Here is a 17,250-nt window from a genome sequence, read left to right on the forward strand (position 1 = left end):
ATGGAAGGCTGCCCCTATAAGCTCTTCTTTCGGGGTAGATTTTAGTGTCCCTTCCAAACCACACCTTTTTTTTTTTTTTTTTTTGCTCACTGATTTACAAGAGAAGGTTGGGAAATTGCCCATAGCTCCAATAGTGGAAACTAATTGAAGGGCTTTAATCTAAAAAGACAAAAAATTTCATTTGTCTTCAAAAATTATGAGTTACGTTAACTAGATATTGGGGTCTACCGATAAGGACAGCTGCCAGGGGCACTGTGGGTGGCTGAGGGAGAACTGCAGCTTTCAGGTGTCTGCACCTCCCGGCTGCCACCGGTCCTGCCTGGATGTCCGGAAGCACACTTGGCTTCATCCCTGTCCCCTGTGAGGACGAGACTGGACTGTGGCCCTCAGCTTTTGAGACTCTGTTTCCTGCTATGAACGGCATCTGGCCAGTCAGTCGCACTGAGTCTCAATCTTGTTTACTCTAGATAGTAAAGGAACATGTACGTCCTCCGAGAGGCACATTGTTACTTCCTCCATACGACGAGCCCAGGATCCAACCGTGTGGAACTGCAGCCCCACAAGCTGCAGACAGAAGCCTCCAATGCTGGCATTTTTTTCAGGCCCTTTGGTGAGTGTTTGGAGTCAAATCCTCCAACCTGCACTTGGTCATCACACCTGGTAGCATGTATTGGCTTGATGGGATGCACGCCTCACTCCTGACCACTAGTTGATCTCAACAGCGTCAAGTCTACCAGGGAGGGAGAGCTCTGACTTCTTGGGGGGAAAAATGGTTTCTAATTCTTCTTCTTCTTCTTTTTTTTTTTTTTTTTTGGTTTTTCGAGACAGGGTTTCTCTATGTAGCTTTGCACCTTTTCCTGGAACTCACTTGGTAGCCCAGGCTGTCCTCGAACTCACAGAGATCCGCCTGGCTCTGCCTCCCGAGTGCTGGGATTAAAGGCGTGCGCCACCACCGCCCGGCGGTTTCTAATTCTTTATTAGCACTTGAGGCTGTTCTTGGAGCAGACTAATTACTGGGGCCTCATTGCAGGCATGCACGGCATACAGCACTTTAGTCAGTAGCAGGCTGCAGAGGATGCCACATGACACACAGCCTATGTGCGAAAGAGGTTGCACAATCTAGATTTGTGTACATATACCCCATGATGTTTGCACAACAACAAATTTGCCCATGATGCTTCCTCAGTACCAATGTTCTAAGACATACACACTACACTCTAGTCTGTGGAGGCATGTTCCCTGACAATCTATCAACTAGCACAAAGTTACGATGCCCAAAGATGTAAATGCTGTTTTTCACATGGCATTTCAAAAGCTTAGTTAACGGTTTAAGGTTTTTTTTTTTTTCTTAAAACAATAACTTAGATTGCAGTAATAGCATTACAAATATGTCTAGGTATCCTATGTTTTACTATATCCCCTAGACAAAAATAAAGACCAAGAAAGTTGTAAAAAACTTATTAGGCAAAGACATCAATCACAAAGGAAAGAATTCACCATTTTAATATATCATCTCTACGCTCCTCCAGAGTAAAATTAATAAAACATAAATATGGTAAATACCAACCACTTCAGGCACGGAGTTCCATCAAACTGAAGTACTCGCTGAGCAACGACCTTACTTAGCATGCATTAGTGAATTCTGAAATCCTACTAGCTTCCAAGCAAAAGTAAACATTTTTATGAGAAATAAACCCGAATAGTAGGAAATCTGGCAAATATATCTGCCTCAGCCTTTCTAATTGACATAATACAATGAAGTTTAATGTGTATGTCAACGTGATCAATTACCGACTCCAAGTTCAAATATTTGTGTTTCTCCCGCAGTCATGGAAACAGGAAAACTTCCAAGAGTGGCCAGAGACTGCCTGCCTGACTTCTCAGCATTTCCCTGGCTCCCTGTGGAGGCGGGGACAGGGTTTCACTTTTGTTTCTCTGAAACCTAGGCTGGCTCTCAGCTTCACTTTCCTGTTCCCAGGCATTACGTCACACTGCCTGAATTGGACTTGAAGGACTAGAGGAAGGCCAAGAGGGAAACTTAAGAAGACGATCTTCACAATTTCTCTGGAGCGTGTATTTGGGGTTTTGAGTAGAGTAGCAAAGTTATATGTCAGGGGCAGGGGCAATGGTAGGCGTCCTAGCTTCATGCCGGTACAGGGCAGGGGCTCTTCTAAGGCCTTGGCTAGTGATCAGAAGCTCCTCAACTGAGGTGTTTGCAAAAGAAAAGTCTGTGAGGCACAGTCAAACTGGGCTACTGGTGAGTAACAGCTGCTCTCCAGGCCACTCTCCTTTACAGCCCGTCTGGGCTAGAATGTGCTGCAATTATAAAACAGTCCCCGGCTTCCACAGACTTAACAATAAGAATGCAAATGGTCTCATTCATATTTTTACATTGACTGTATGTTGAAATGATTGTATTAATAGATTAAGTTAAACAAGGTTTATTACACTTTTCTTTCCCCTTCTTCATCCATTTCTTTCATCATTATTTTTTTTTAATGTGTCTAATGCCAATTTCAAAATCGTGTCTGTGGACATACATTCTATTTCTCCTGCAAAGTGCTCTATCAGAGCAGTGGTTCTTGGAGTGTGGTTCCCAGGGGAACATCCTCAGCACCCCTGGGGACTTGTCAGAAATGCAAATAGTCTGTCACATGCCAGGCTGGGCAACTCAGGAGCTGGAGGGTGGGGGAGGGGGAACATGGCAGCCAGGGGTTCAGCCAGACTCCAGGTCAGAGCCCACACACTAGTCTTAGACTAGATCTCCATCCCCGGACATCAAGAGAGTGTGTTCCTCCATTCCAACACAACACACAACAGATGGAGGTCCTGCAGAAGTCTAGATGGATAAATAAACGGTAGTTATTTCCTACATACTAAAGAGCGGTTCTTTTGTAAACATTATTCATATCAATCAGCACACTTATGGAGAGCTCGCAGGGCGGCAGGTCCTCTGCTAGCCTTGGATACACGCAGTTCGGCTTGGTTGTTTCCCATTTCACCCCTCTTAACTGTGAGGTAGAAATGATATCTCTTTCCACTCTAGACTTGTCAACAGGGAGCACAGTGAGACTCTTAAGTCAAGATTCTACAAGAAGCCACAGGACCAAGGCTCAAACCCAGGCCTGCTGACTGACTCAGCCCCCAGCAATTACCAGGGAGTTCCCAGACTGTGAACTGTAGTAAGAACACAGCCCTGAGGATCCCACCTTTGGCCCACCAGACAGGTATGTGATGTACATACTCAGGGTACACAGACTGCAGGGCCAAGTACTGGGCTTTCACCAGGATGGGCAAGGAGGCTTCTGTTACAAACGGAGGCTGGTCCTCCAAATGTTCTGCCTTGGCTGAGAGCACAGAGAGCCACATCACATGGGTGTGTGCTACATCTATTTGATGCCACAATGCCGCTCAGGGACTGCGCAGCATGCAAGGGTCTATGCTGGGGGATGTCTTTCTGTGTGCTGGGATATATGTCGTTCCCATCGGTTAATAAATAAGCTGCTTTGGTCTATGGCAAGGCAGCTTAGAGGCAGGCGGGAAATCCAAGGAGAGAGACAGGAAAGAGAAAGGCGGAGTCTGGGGAGATGCCAGCTGCCGCTGCGGAAGGAACATCGAGATGCCAGCAGACCGGTAACACCACAGAACATGTGGCAAAACATAATTAATAGAAGTGGGCTAATTTAAGATATAAGAGCTAGCTAGCAAGAAGCCTGCCATAAGCTATATAGTTTGTAAATAATAGTAAGCCTCTGAGTGATTATTTTATAAGTAGCTGCGGGACCTTGGGGCTGGGTGGGACCTCAGGGCTGGGCGGGACCAGGGAACCTTTCAGCTACAGGTCTTTTGTCTGTGTCCTTGTTCTATGTCAATTAAAATATCTAAGTACCTGACTTTGGCATAGCCCAGAAAATGTGATTGTGCATATATTGAGGTGGTCTCAGATCTTGTGAACAGGATGTTGAAGACATGATGAAATCTCTCAGCCAAAACAATGTCCACCAGTCTCCTGGAACGGGAACACCTTGACAGCTACAGTTTTTACTTAGTTCAGGGCACGCAGTTACTTTTGAAAGAAGGTGTAAGGTCACAGATGGACTTACTTCACTCTCCTCATGACATCCATTATCCTGGAGCAACGTGTGGTGGACAGGAAACAGGACAGTCAAGCGTGGGCAGGGAGCTGAGAAAGTGTTTCTAAAGGGGTGCCTCTCATCCTGACAGGGCCTCAGGTAGGGCTGGGGCTGTGAGCCTTGGGTCTCCCAAGTGGGGAGAAAAGCTGGATGGATTCAGTGACCTTGCCAGTCCTTTGTAGCTCAAGTCAGAAGAGGCAGCTGGAGTTGCTGGGGACTCTGAGTGGCAGGAAGGTGAACCTTAAAAAAGAGGATGAGCGGGTGGGTGCTGGGTTTGACTTTGTACGCTACTTCTCTATATAGATCCCCTTTAAACTAGTTCACAGACTCACTGTCTGGTCTTCTATGCACAGCGGGGTGCCCACATGTCAAGCGAAGAGGAAAATACTTGTTCCTCAAAATCAAGACCTTCTCTAAACTTACTGCCGGGAAGGGTGGCCGCTGCCTGGACGTCCCTCTGGTTTCCTGGGCCCTCTTGACATGGCCTATAATTACTGAGATCTCAGCTTTACATTCCATGGGTTCTTATTTTTTTTTTTTTATTTTTTTAATTCTCATACTTTCAAGAAAGGTAGTAGTAACCTATTCCTCCAAGGAAAGTCTCCTCAATTGTTAAGGATGAGGACAGGTAAACAATGAGACAGCATGGTGACAGAAATCGGCATTTCATAGGGCAGCACTTGCTTGGACATTTTTTAATTTGGAGGGAAAAAAAAATCTCAAGGTTGCGTTTTTATTCAAAGACACTTCAATGTACTCAGCCCACTGTTAGCGCAACTTCACTGAGTAGCATTTTAAGGGCAAATGTCAGAAAAAAATGTTCACATTTAAAAGCTTTGGCTCAGCCTCTTTTGAAAAGCAGGGTTAGCCTTTCCTTTAGAAATGTCTCTGCCTACTAAATTCTTTGTGGGGGGAAGAAAGGAAATTGAATGTTTTATTTAAACAGGTCATTAACAGTCAATACTTATTTGAAAAGGCTGGCTTTCAGGGGCAGATAAAAGCTTCCAATCACTTAGAATATCACTTGAGCGGATCTAGGGCAGGATGTGCTGACAAGCTGCAGACCTTTCTGGGAGACACCAGACAGGTGCTCATGCAGGCGGCAGGTCCTGTGACTCCCAGCACCCTGCGCACACTGCAGAGATATGGCAGGGTGGGTACCCAGCACACCGCGTGGTGGACCCCGCTTGGATTCCCCTTTACTAACAGTACCAGCAGATGCTTAGGAATGAAGACGAACTTTTTTTTTTTTTTTTTTTTTTTCATAAAGTGCCAAAGCAGCTCCCTTCCTGGCTCAGTGCAAGTTGGGAGCTAGAGAGCTAGAGAGCAGAAATAAATGGGGCAATCTCAGCGGGTGCGGGCGCAGAGTCGGGGCTGGACCTGTGGCGGGCTCTCTTAACAATCATCTGCGGCATGGTTTTCCTGTTTAATTTGAAATTATTTGATTTCACAGGTCTTTGATGGCTGGAGAATATAAATAAATGCCTATCTCCCAAAGTGACCTGACCCAAACCCACTTTTGATTGCTAGGTTTTAAAACAAACATGTGTTTCCATAGAGATGCAGGTGACCTGGACCCCTTGTACAAGTCGATACTTGTATCAGCAATTCAATTACACTTGGTTCTTCTAGGATGTAATGATGTAAACTCAAGTCTTTAAAATATGCTCATCTTCAAAGATGCCTCTACAAAGGCCAGTGTCATGGGAAGCAAAGAATGGGTCCAGAAGAACCCCCCATCCCCACCCCTACCCCGAAGCACACCACAGGAGGCTGTGACCAGGTAGATCACATGGTTCTCTTTTTCCTTCTTCCCAGTGCCCACAGGACTAATACCAAATCCCAGACGGCTTGAGACAAGAGCTTTACATAACTCTTTACCCCCCAGAGCCCCTAAATCTTAACACAAACTCCCCTCCAATGCTAAAAGAGAAATGGCATGTTTTCCTTCCCTCCATCTCTAACTAGAGGGGATGCCTCTGAAAAGGACGACGTTTTCCCCTTACTTCCTGAACATTCATTAATACTGCCAGTGCGCCAGGGCCATGGAGAATGCCGGGCAAGGTTGACGCTAAACCTCAGTGACTGCTTCCCTAAGAACTTTCCATGCGTTTCCAGTTATAAACTCATTTTATCCTCACAGCCGGCCTTGTGTCAGATGGACTCATGTTCCTGTCAACTGCATCTCACAGAAAAGGAGCTGAAAGCACAGAGAGGCAAGGCACACACACACAAGTCACACAGCCAGGAAGCGGCTGAGGTAAGGTTCGAACCTTGGAATCTCCGGTTCCCAAGCTCTTGTTCTCCGAAGAGCTGACAGATCAGGGATAAGAACCGTCTGTGTTCACATAAGCCCAGGACACTGGAGTTGGAACTGATAATAATCAAGGTTTTGTAAGGAAGAGTGTGGGATTCTGTCTGTAGCAACGGCAAGGTCTGCCCAGAGTCCTGCCACAGATCTGCTGTTGTTGGGGGTGGAGGCGGCAGCGCTGGGTGACTTTAACTTTTTATAGCATCTTTTCTAGAAGACGGCATGGCTGCCCCCAAAGGAAACCGAATTCTGGGCTGGTAAAGAGGGCCCTGACTAAAGCCAGTGAACAAACCTACAGGTATACAGCTAATCCGGGAAGGCTGGCTCTGTTACCACTGAACAAACCCCCGGTACAGGAACCCTTGGCTACTGAGAGCAAATTTCAGTCTCACAATCTCTAGTCCAACCAAGGCATAATAGTCCTTGTGCATGAAGTCAGTATTTTCTTACTAAATATCTAATGACGTTCTCAAAGCAGCAGAGAGAATGTCAGGTTCTTCCCACACACCCTTGGCATGTCATTGGTAGTGGCTGGATCAAGGAGTTTGACTCTCAGAACCAACCAGTCCCTCTTGGTCCTGCCCATCCACCCTTCTTCAGGTCCCTGCTCTTCCTAAATTGTCCCAACCATCCAACCTTGACTCACTCTCCAGGTGCCTTGGTGGTGCTCGGCTTCGGGCTGTCGGGCAGGTCCAGTGACCGGCTTCCTTAGCAGCCAAATGGCCAATTCTGTTCCTCCACGGGCCACTTTTATCAACTTTTGTTTGCCGTGACCAGTTAGTCACCGCAATAGTGACGTAGCTAGAGCCGGGAACTAGACTAGTGGCAGGATCTTGGGTGTGGTTGAGTAATCAGCAGGGGGCTGGTGGCCTCAGCCACCCAGGCCTGAGAGGGCCTCCCCATCGAAAGGAGACAGTTTCGTTTTCGTGAAGCTGCTCCTGCTAGTGAACACCTAGGTCTTCCTACCCTGAGGGAAGCAGACCCAGAAAGCTGAGCCAGCAACCTTTACACTGTGTAGAGGTGAGGGAGCAGAACAGGTTGGGGCGGGAGTCATCGTTCCAAAGGTCAGTTTGGGCTACACCTGTCTGGTAAGGGCTTCTCGTCTTCCCAGGGACATCAGGACTGGCGCGTTCATCAATGAGCCAATCGTCCCGGCACTGTACCCAGAAGCAATCATTTCTAAATCCTGCATCTGGCTCTAGACCCAAGTGGAAACATCTGTTAGCTAACTTAGCATTCAATGATAACACGGCGTCCCACCAAAAGGGGAAAGCTAGCCAGTTTTCGCTAGCGGAAGGAGCATGGGTTGGGGGTGACCATTTGGAGGCAGAGTACAGAAGGGCTTGTTACTTGGCAGGCCCATTTTTACCTACAAATCAGCCTGTTCTGTTTCTGTTGCCTATTAAAATGTTTCACACAACCTTGGACTCTGTCTTTTCAATCAGGCCTCACTTGACCCTGGCACCAAAGCCTACTGAGTTAACCACAAAGAAGCCCAGAAAGCCACCCTACCTGAGGGGTGGCTGTCCCCCTAGAGAGGAGCCACACCTCTTTTCTGCTCTACAGATCCTTACGATACAAATGTGCAACGATACTTCACCAAGACAGAAACACAGCTCTACCCCTGACTGATTGGGGAGTCGAACGGGTCACTTGATGGCCCTGAGCATCCATTCTCTCATTAGCACGGTGGAGTCGATGGAGACGAGAATCAGCAGACATCCCACTGGGAGGTAAAGCAACCGAAATGAATTTCATATTTGTAAAGTGATTACGAGAGTGCCTGGCACACAGCAAGGACAATAAAATTACTATAAAAGAATATAAATAGACTCTGCGGCCTGGGCGTTCACTTTCCTGCTGAGGCTCGTGAGACCATGGTCGCGCACCAAGCCAATGATGGTGCTGACCCTCAAAAGCTCAACCTTCTGGTCACAAATTCCCCTTGTGTGGCTCCACCCTTCCCTCCTCCCACTGGGAGAAGGTGTTAGCCCAAGGCAAGGGGGACTGCGGCATGCTGGGAGGCTCTGAATGTCTATGTCCCCAGCGTCGGAAGGCCTGCCACAAGCCGGAGCAAGGCCACTTCAGTGATCCCTCCTGCCGCAGACCACACCTGCTGTGCATGCTTGTTTCACGGCTACCAGATGTCAACATCATTTCAGTGACCCAGCTCTCATTTAAGGCACCAACTTCAGAGAAGAATAAACAGTTATCACGTAGAAAGAGCAAAGTCCGAGGAGAGACTGTGAGCTGAGTGGGAAACAAGCCGGAAACTAGTAACTCTTCTGATTTGAAGTCACTGAATCAGGGAGGGCACAAGAATACAAGTGGTCTGACTCTCACTGTATAATCCAGAGAGTAAAAACCGACTGTGATCACTTCTGACACGCTCAGAATTCAAGAGGTCCTATTTAAAATCTTCGCAAAATTTCTTTCAGTTTCTAACAGTAGTAAAAAATAAATCTGTCACCTGAGTTATGACTTAATGGGAAAATGAGTAAATATTTATAAAGTGATTCACATATATATGGCAGAAATAGGTTTAATGAATTCCTCTTAAGAAGCCTGCTTCTGCCGGGCCATGGTGGCACACGCCTCTAATCCCAGCACTCAGGAGGCAGAGGTAGGTGGATCTCTGTGAGTTCGAGGCCAGCCTGGTCTACAGAGTGAGTTCCAGAACAGCCAGAGCTACACAGAGAAACCCTGTCTCCAAAAAAACAACAGACAAACAAATAAACAAACACCAAAGAAGCCTGATTCTTATTTATTTAGTCAGTTTTTTTTTTTTTTTTTTTTTTTTTTTTTTTTTTTTTTTTTTTTTTTTTGAGGCAGGGTTTCTCTATGTAACAGCCCTGGCTGTCCTGGAACTCGTTCTGTAGATCAGGCTGGCCCCCAACTCACAGAGATCCACCTGCCTCTGCCTCCCAAGTGCTGGAATTAAAGGCGTGCGCCACCACTGCCCAGATAAGAAGCTTTCTTCTTACAGATTCTGTTTACCTGTCTCTTTCCCAGAGTATAGAATACAACACATATGATAAGCTAGGTGTACAAAAAGACTCGGGAAAAGAAGAAATACCCTCTCACATTATTCTTCCTATCTGCGGAGCCCTGAGTTTTCCATTTACTTCCCAGTTTCTGACACTTAGGACTGGGCTCTTTCTTAAGATGAGCCTTAGAATAAACGTGTGGTACCAGCCTCACCACAGTGGCTCTTTATCCCATCATACTGTCAACATGACAATGCCTCCTTACCATTCAGAGCATCAAGGTCTAATCACGAGAACCGCAGCTTCCCATATCTCCCTCACTGTGCTCCCAGGCAGCTTCCTAAATATCCTCCACTTAAAATTTTTTTTCTCTATAAAGAGCTCCGTAGTCAAAATAACAAGCTACTAGTTAAGTTCTGGCTCCTCTCCACCAAAGCCTATATACTTCTGCCTAAGAAAGAAAGATTAAAATTTACTCTTTCTTTGGAATGTTAGGGGTAGAAGTCACTTCCACCCACCCAGTGAAAACACCTTTAACCACTAACATTGCCATTACATGCTCAGGGAAGACCAGCACAACTATGAATTTTTGCTGCTGTGGATACCTCTGCACCCTCCTGGGATCTGGGGAACCAGTTTTCTCCCTGACTGCCTTATTTACCTCATCATTTAGAGGACAAAAGGCCTAAAAGCAGACAGTCATGTTCTCTATTCTTTGTTCCGAACTTGGGCCTGCCCTATGGCTCTGCTCACACTGGCAATGCTCATGATGGGCTATGAGCCTCAGCGATAGGTAGTTTAATCCTCCCAAACCATTTTTCTAAAGATTGAATGCATCAAAACTGGTTTTTGTACAGCACATCAAATATTGAACAGGTCTCTCAACTAAATACAAGACCATATATTATTTCCCATTGGAAGACTTCCAGCTAGTTACCCAGTCTACCCTAAAGCAATTCTGAGGTGGACATGTATTAGGTTTTGGTCACGTGTCTGATGAAATAGCTCCATCTTTCAGTCTCGATTCCATTTGTGCCCATTCTTGGCAGATTTACAGGGGCAAGCAGACAAGGTTGGCTCTTTACTAAGAATGTCATCAACAGTTGTGAAACATGTCCAGCGTACACCTCCTGCAAGCCTGACCCTGTTGTGATGTTGTTGGCTGGGCATGCTCCTACACAATGTGCAGCCAGTGTTCAGATGAGGACGTATGCTGTGTGGTGCTCGGATGCCATCACTACGATAAACGGGAATATAACCAAATATTAAACACATCACTCTGAAAAGACACTCTCTAGGGATTGGGGGAGAGCGACTTTAATTTAGCTGGCTCTAGCCAGAAGGGCTTCAGGGAGAAGGTACTTTTTTGTAGTCCCCGGAGGCAGTACCAGCAAAGATGGACAGGGCACTTCCGGTAAGGGCGAGTGTCTAAGTGAAAGCTCTCTGGCAGAAACAGAGTCGTGGGTAAAAGCCAGAAAGAAAACCTACGCGCTTAGTGTCCAGATGTCAACTGATAAATACTTACTGGTGACCTCCTACATGTCCCTCCCAGACTCAGTGAGCTTACTCCATTGCAATGTGGTTCAGCTTTAAGGTTGGCTTGTGCCGGGAGATACGATTATCAGGGAGCAAGCAATTAGAGGACAGGAAGGCCTGGTGTGAGTTGGGGTGGCTTCAGCTACACGCTCGGACTACACACCTGTGCCTAAGTGAAACCGCTGGTTCATTTTCTCTTGAAGCAAACAGAGATGGCTCATTCCCACTCAGTATTCCCTTATTCCTCATCATTTTCGGTCACAAAGCTCTGACTCCACAGCTTGTTCCACTATTATCCTCAGATGCTGAATTGAAAGCTCGATGTTTTTATTCGTGATGTCAACATGATGCACCTCGAGTTTTTGTTCTCCCAGCTTGTGAAAGTCACGTGCTTTAATCTAATATTACGGATCGCCCAAACTAAAGCTGTCCAGCTGTGTTTCACATGCCTCTGGGGAGGGCAACATGTGGTCTACTTAAGATGTCATTCGGTTTTGTTTGCATGGTGGGAGCGGACCAACAGCTAGTAGGTAATTTACCACACCCAGGCTTGACAGAGGTGACGAGACGCTGAAAGGGTATGTGTGCTTTGCTCAACGCTGCTCTCGCGAGCACAACCAAGCATTAAAGACGGGAAACGCCCGAAAAGCGAGCCAGGTTGTCATCTATTTGTGGATGACTACCAGCCAATCTTGGCTCCAATTTCATTTCAAGCTTTCAAAGATACACGCTTAGTTAGAATGAGGCCATTTCAGACTCGCCACGGGGAGCAGAGTAAGGACCAAGCCAAGAGTACAAAGACATACAGTAGTCACTGTTCCTTCGCGTGTGGAAGATCCTGAAGCCACGCGACACAATGGGAAAACACGTTTGGCTCCGAGAGAACCCCTTCATGCCTCTCAACAATCAGCCATTTACAAACATGTCTAACAGGTCTGTCATGCCTTCACGATACTGATCATTGGCCATATTCATTCATTCATTCACTCACTCACTCATTCATCTGTTCATTCACTAATCATGAACCAAGTACTTGCTCTTCACCCAACAGTGTCCTTTGTGCTAGGGATACAACATGGGACATCAAACAGCCCTTCCTCGAGCGCTGCATTGGGTGATCATTTCTACTTCACTAAATCCTTATAACAGTGCTCCACAGGGTAGGTATTATTAACTCCATTTTATTGGTGGGAACTAAGGCTTACGTGTCAAAGTCGGGACCCAGAACCAGTCTTCAGCAAAACTAGTGTTAACCTCAGAGTCACTTCGACGCTGGTGACCACTGCATTGGCCTGATGCTACCACTTTGATACAGTGTACATAGACGTAGCTGTCCAAAAATTATCTAGGAGGTTCATTACAATTGAGATATTTTAGTATTTGCAAGCATTATGATCACAAATTGGATGTTTTGTTGTTTTTTAAGACAAAGAGGTAAAGAAAATTTTCCCATGGAAAGAACAATGTTTTCTTGATATATTAAATTTCATTTCCCACTTCTCAGTGAGGATGAATCATGGTGAAAGGCGGCCTCCCCTACCCCAGCCCAATCCCATACTCTTTCTCAGGCTTTCCTTGACCTGCGATCTCCTATGCCTTCTTCCCTTTCTTCCTGGTGTGTCCAATGTCTTCAGGGCAAGGAAAGCAGCCAGCCTTGGGCTGTCACAGAATGTGCTGGCCATTCACGGGAGACGCTGGAAAGCGGCTGGCTCACTCACAGCTCATGGAGACGAAGAAGATGATTGTGAGTCCAGGATCCCCAGGGAGGCAGCAGCAATGCCTTCTGAAGCCGCTCTCCGTCTGTCCCTGTAACTTCCCATGAGGCACCGAGAATATTCTCAGCCCCAACTTCGTTGTTTTGTGAGAGCTTCAAATGAAAACTGAAACCAAGTCCCAACCAGCTGATCCACAGGAGCAGTCTATCACTTCCTTTGTGCTGTCTGTGCCTGGAAATATGAGAGAGCCCCGGAGAGAGGGGGCCGCAGGCGGAGCCCCCAATGTCTCAAAAACTATGACCTCATTAGAAAACAAGATGTGACTCAGTCACCAGAGGATTTCTGTCAAAGACTTGTGTGTGTGTGTGTGTGTGTGTGTGTGTGTGTGTGTGTGTGTGTGTGTGTTTGGTTTGATTTGTAGTCCAACCCAACAACCCAACTCTTAACATCTCCGGGACTCAACTTTCCCACAAGTTGGTGCCGCTTCAACCCTTAACTCAAGGTTCATCCTTCCCTAGTTTCCCAGAGAGAAGGTCACTGCCCACTCTTTGGAATCCTGGAGTCAGCAAGGACCAAGCGGTCCCCTTTCTTCCTGACCCGTAAGTGAAGTCCCTCCTCAGTATCCTCAGTATGTGGCCGTCCAGCCCCTAATCAGCAAGCACAGCCGCAGCAGATTGCTAAGGCCTTCTGAGGAAGCACGCTCACACAGGGGAAGGGCACCCTTGGTCACAGCTGAGTTAACCGCCTCTCTGCAACTTCCTAGGCAATGCCGCTGGTTGACCTGCCTTCAGACATCCTGAAGTCCCAGCACTCTCCCAAACTCAAACTCATCGTAAGTATGCTTCCTCTATTCTAGTACAGAATCGTTTGCATAATAAAGGAGGTTGGAACAGGAAAAATACAAACCCTTAAGTTATTTTTCATGTAACACATTTCTTCTAAACAGACCTGTGGGTATTTCTTTTTTAAGGGTTCACCCATTCTTTGCTCATTCATCCTATGGTTTCATGCTTTTTAAAATGCAACTTAAAAATTCTGAAGCCGGGCGTTGGTGGCGCACGCCTTTAATCCCAGCACTCGGGAGGCAGAGCCAGGCGGATCTCTGTGAGTTCGAGGCCAGCCTGGGCTACCAAGTGAGCTCCAGGAGAGGCGCAAAGCTACACAGAGAAACCCTGTCTCGAAAAAACAACAACAACAACAAAAAAATTCTGAAAGGTGCAGTAGTGGTACTGCCGGGCTGGGGGTAACCAACAGCCATCTAAACAACGAACTTAGGTCCCGAGCAGCAGGAGGGAATTCATGCTTGGCACTATAAATGTAGCCAACTACCTGTGGCTCCTAGAGGAGACGCGACTACTGCAGTTTCCTAAACCAGTGCGAATACCTAACTGCACTCTGAATACTTATCCTTATGCCCAGGTAGGCGCTTCTCTCATCCCTCATCAAAGAAGTTACTTCTGCAGCAGAGGGAGACCTTTACAGAAGGCCACAGCTGGTCAAAAGGCAGAGATCAACTGACCGTGGGATGCCCAGCCCCAACGAATACATTCACAACACAACCTGAGCATGGAAGGCTCAGGGGACATTGCGGAAGATGGGGCAGGAAGACTGTAAGGACTGGAGGACCAGGAAATCTATGGCAAGACAGTGGCTTCAGACACAAGGTGGGGTTAGGGAAGAAAAGGATCCTGGGGTGCTGTGCGGAATTCTCAATGAATTATTTAAAATATATTATTTAGAAAGCAAAATGTATCTTGAGGTCAATTTTGTTGACCATCACATCACTCTATACACTGGCCATAATAAGCCCACAGCCCAAATCTCTAAGACCTGCTCGTGTCATGGACTGTTTCCTTTCGCAGTCGATATTTTTGGTAACTTAAGTGCCTGAGTTTATATTTGGCTCAAATTCATTTGGCATATTTTTCAAACCTATTAGGGTTCTTTTGAGGACCAAATCTATAACTTTCCACTTTAGCTGTCCACTTCACTCTGGTCATTCACAAACTGAAGGATATAATTTAAGTCACTTACACCATTAAGTAGACAGTCTGGGCTTGAATCAGCTTGGCTACTCGGAAGCTGTATAACCTTGAGGACATGAGCAGTTCTGATTTACTTCATTAGGACGCGAGGATAAAAAAGCACGAACTGCAGAGAGCTGGTGTGAGCACAAAAGGAGAGGGCACTCAGGATGCTAGTGATGGGCGTTCCACGACCTTCTGTCATTTCTGTGAAGCATCACTGATAAAAAGAACTCCCCGGTACACACAGGTTGTCCTCTGCAGCCCCACCCACTCTTTGGGTTTGGCTACAGGATTCTAGCTGGGAGTCAAACTTGCTGCTACTATTCAGGTCATATTCCTCCCATTTTGAGATCCTGGGGGGTTGGGAAAACGACCTTGATGAAAATTCACATGCACCCTATCTGCCACATTTTCTTTGTTTCTCATCCCAGTTACCCTACTGAACAGGGGAGCTACTGAGTCCTGTGAACTTTCTTTGTGTCTAGTGACCATCACATTGTCTTCTGAGTGTTCCCTGTAGGCACAATAATTTCTAATATCCGGCTGAAATTTTATATTCTCTGATTTATTTATTTATCTGTCTATCTATCTATCTATCTATCTATCTATCTATCTATCTATCTATCTATCTATCTATCTATCTCCATGCTTTGGATTTCTTTCTGAAATCCTCCCAGAGGACAGGCTGGAGTAAGCCCATGTTTGGATTTCTTTCTGAAATCCTCCCAGAGGACAGGCTGGAGTAAGCCCATGTCAGGTGTGAAAGTAAGCCCACCCGTGATGAGGGGTTGAGGATGGCTCTTCCCCTGTGGCCTCAGGTCCCTTACATTCCCTTCTATCCTCAGCCTGTGGGAAATCAGTAGACCCTGTGAACCAGCAGGGATGTCGAGAGCTCTAAGTGGTAGGAGTGGCTTCCGTCTTTCGTTTTTCTCATCAGGGGACTTGTCCCTTTGATTCTTTCCTCTACAACAATAAAACAAAATCCCGTAATAAGAAAATACAACAGCAACAGCATTCCAGCCAGTCTTGCCCGAAATTGTTAACAATGCCATTAGCAAAAACGTGTGACATTCAATGTCACAAGCATTCCATTTTCTCTATCTGGCTTACTTTGTCAACTTCATTTCCGGTCGGACTGTGCCTCACCAGATTTTTAAATCTCTTGTTGTTCCTAGAATTTCTTACATATCTCAGCACACTGGAGACGTCAGGTTTCCTGACAGTGTTCTAAGGGAATTAACTGTCTCTGTGGGATTTATTCTTGCTCATTTGCTCTCCCTTGTACACTTCATTTAGGTTCTGAGTTAACAACTGTGCCATTGGCAGCCATGTCTTTTCCTCTTTTTTGAAACAGTCACAGTTAGAATTCTGTTCATTCAAAGAATCTGAGAATGTTAGATTTACAGTGTGCATGTAAGTGTGAGAGCGTAAGCGATCGCTGGCAACTAGGAATGGACCTCACGCTTATGTTATAGGAAGTTCATTGTTGTTTACAATTGTTGGTTTTTGTCCACATGTAACTTATGGCTTTCTGTTCCACGTTCTGGTGTGTTTGCCAAGGACACACCACACTGCAGTGGTGCTGTGTGCAGCTCGGTTTTCCGGCAAACAGAATGGGAACAGAGACAACCGTATGCCGCTGGATTTTCAGGGCAGGTCTGAGGACGTTTGGGATGTATAGAAGGGTCGACTCCAAACACCAGGGGCTGGGTTTCCATTTCTTTAGCAGTCTCTTCCAGACTCTCAGGCTCTACAAATCTATCTCGCACGTCTCCGAAACCTCTGGAATGTGTCGTGCACTGGGCTGTATCTATCATCCTCTTCCTGGTTATCACAAAAGCTAAAAGCTCAGCTGACGGCCAGACACCCAATGCGTATTTATTAAATAAATGGATAAAAACTTCCTCTACTTCTATTCCACCGACCAATCTCCTCTTGGTTAAAATAAGATCCAAATAGCAGCTCTCCCTTCATTTCCTTTACTTTCCTTGAGATGAAAATGTCAGGGAGGCAAATTGGTATCTGGGACCCTGTTTTCATTTAAACATGAATAAGACTTGCAGTAGGTGTCCAAGTAGCTTAAGTTTTTCATCACTCTGACTTATTACCCCTGTGTCATTTTTGTATGCTATATCAAAAAGTAAATTATCCTATGCTTGATAAGGCTGAATAGTCTAAAGTTCATTTATTCACTCAAAACTCCTCATTAAGTGTTTACTACGAATGGAAAGCTGTCCTGGGCCTGGCCATTTCTCCTTCCTTTTTACTTCATCAAATCTGTGTCCCTCAGCCTCTGGGTCCTCACCTCTCGGTCCATCTAAAAGGCAGTTGTGAACTGTCGCTACTTGTGAACAACCCAGTGTCCTTGCCTAGTGCCTTCTTCCTGGTCTGTTACAAACTCTACCATTAATGGACCTTGTACTTCAAGGGAAACTAGTTAAATCCAGGTTTCTCCATGTTTTCATAATGGCAATAATTTGGTTACATATATCAAACTAAGTATCATAAATTTAAAAATCAGAGCCAATAGGTGAAGGAACA

At 46.0% G+C, this 17,250-nt stretch overlaps 1 protein-coding gene across 8 annotated transcripts in view; it reads right to left on the reverse strand.

Moving 5' to 3' along the window:
* Positions 1–17,250, reverse strand: part of Spats2l (spermatogenesis associated serine rich 2 like) — a 171,543-nt gene that overhangs the window by 93,019 nt on the left and 61,274 nt on the right. The window contains exons 1-2 of one of the 8 annotated variants that reach the window (XM_037210401.1): positions 7,091–8,249; positions 4,104–4,373 (exon numbers count right to left, since the gene is read on the reverse strand). The exons of 6 other annotated variants lie outside the window; for them this stretch is intronic. In XM_037210401.1, the coding sequence (XP_037066296.1) occupies positions 4,104–4,126 (23 nt within the window). In that variant the 5' untranslated portion in view covers positions 4,127–4,373; positions 7,091–8,249. Of the gene's footprint in view, positions 1–4,103; positions 4,374–7,090; positions 8,250–17,250 lie in introns of those variants that run through there. One more of the 8 variants, XM_037210402.1, reaches the window with a different exon arrangement.

The sequence above is a fragment of the Peromyscus leucopus genome, chromosome 13, assembly GCF_004664715.2.
Source record: "Peromyscus leucopus breed LL Stock chromosome 13, UCI_PerLeu_2.1, whole genome shotgun sequence".
Lineage (NCBI taxonomy): Eukaryota > Metazoa > Chordata > Mammalia > Rodentia > Cricetidae > Peromyscus > Peromyscus leucopus.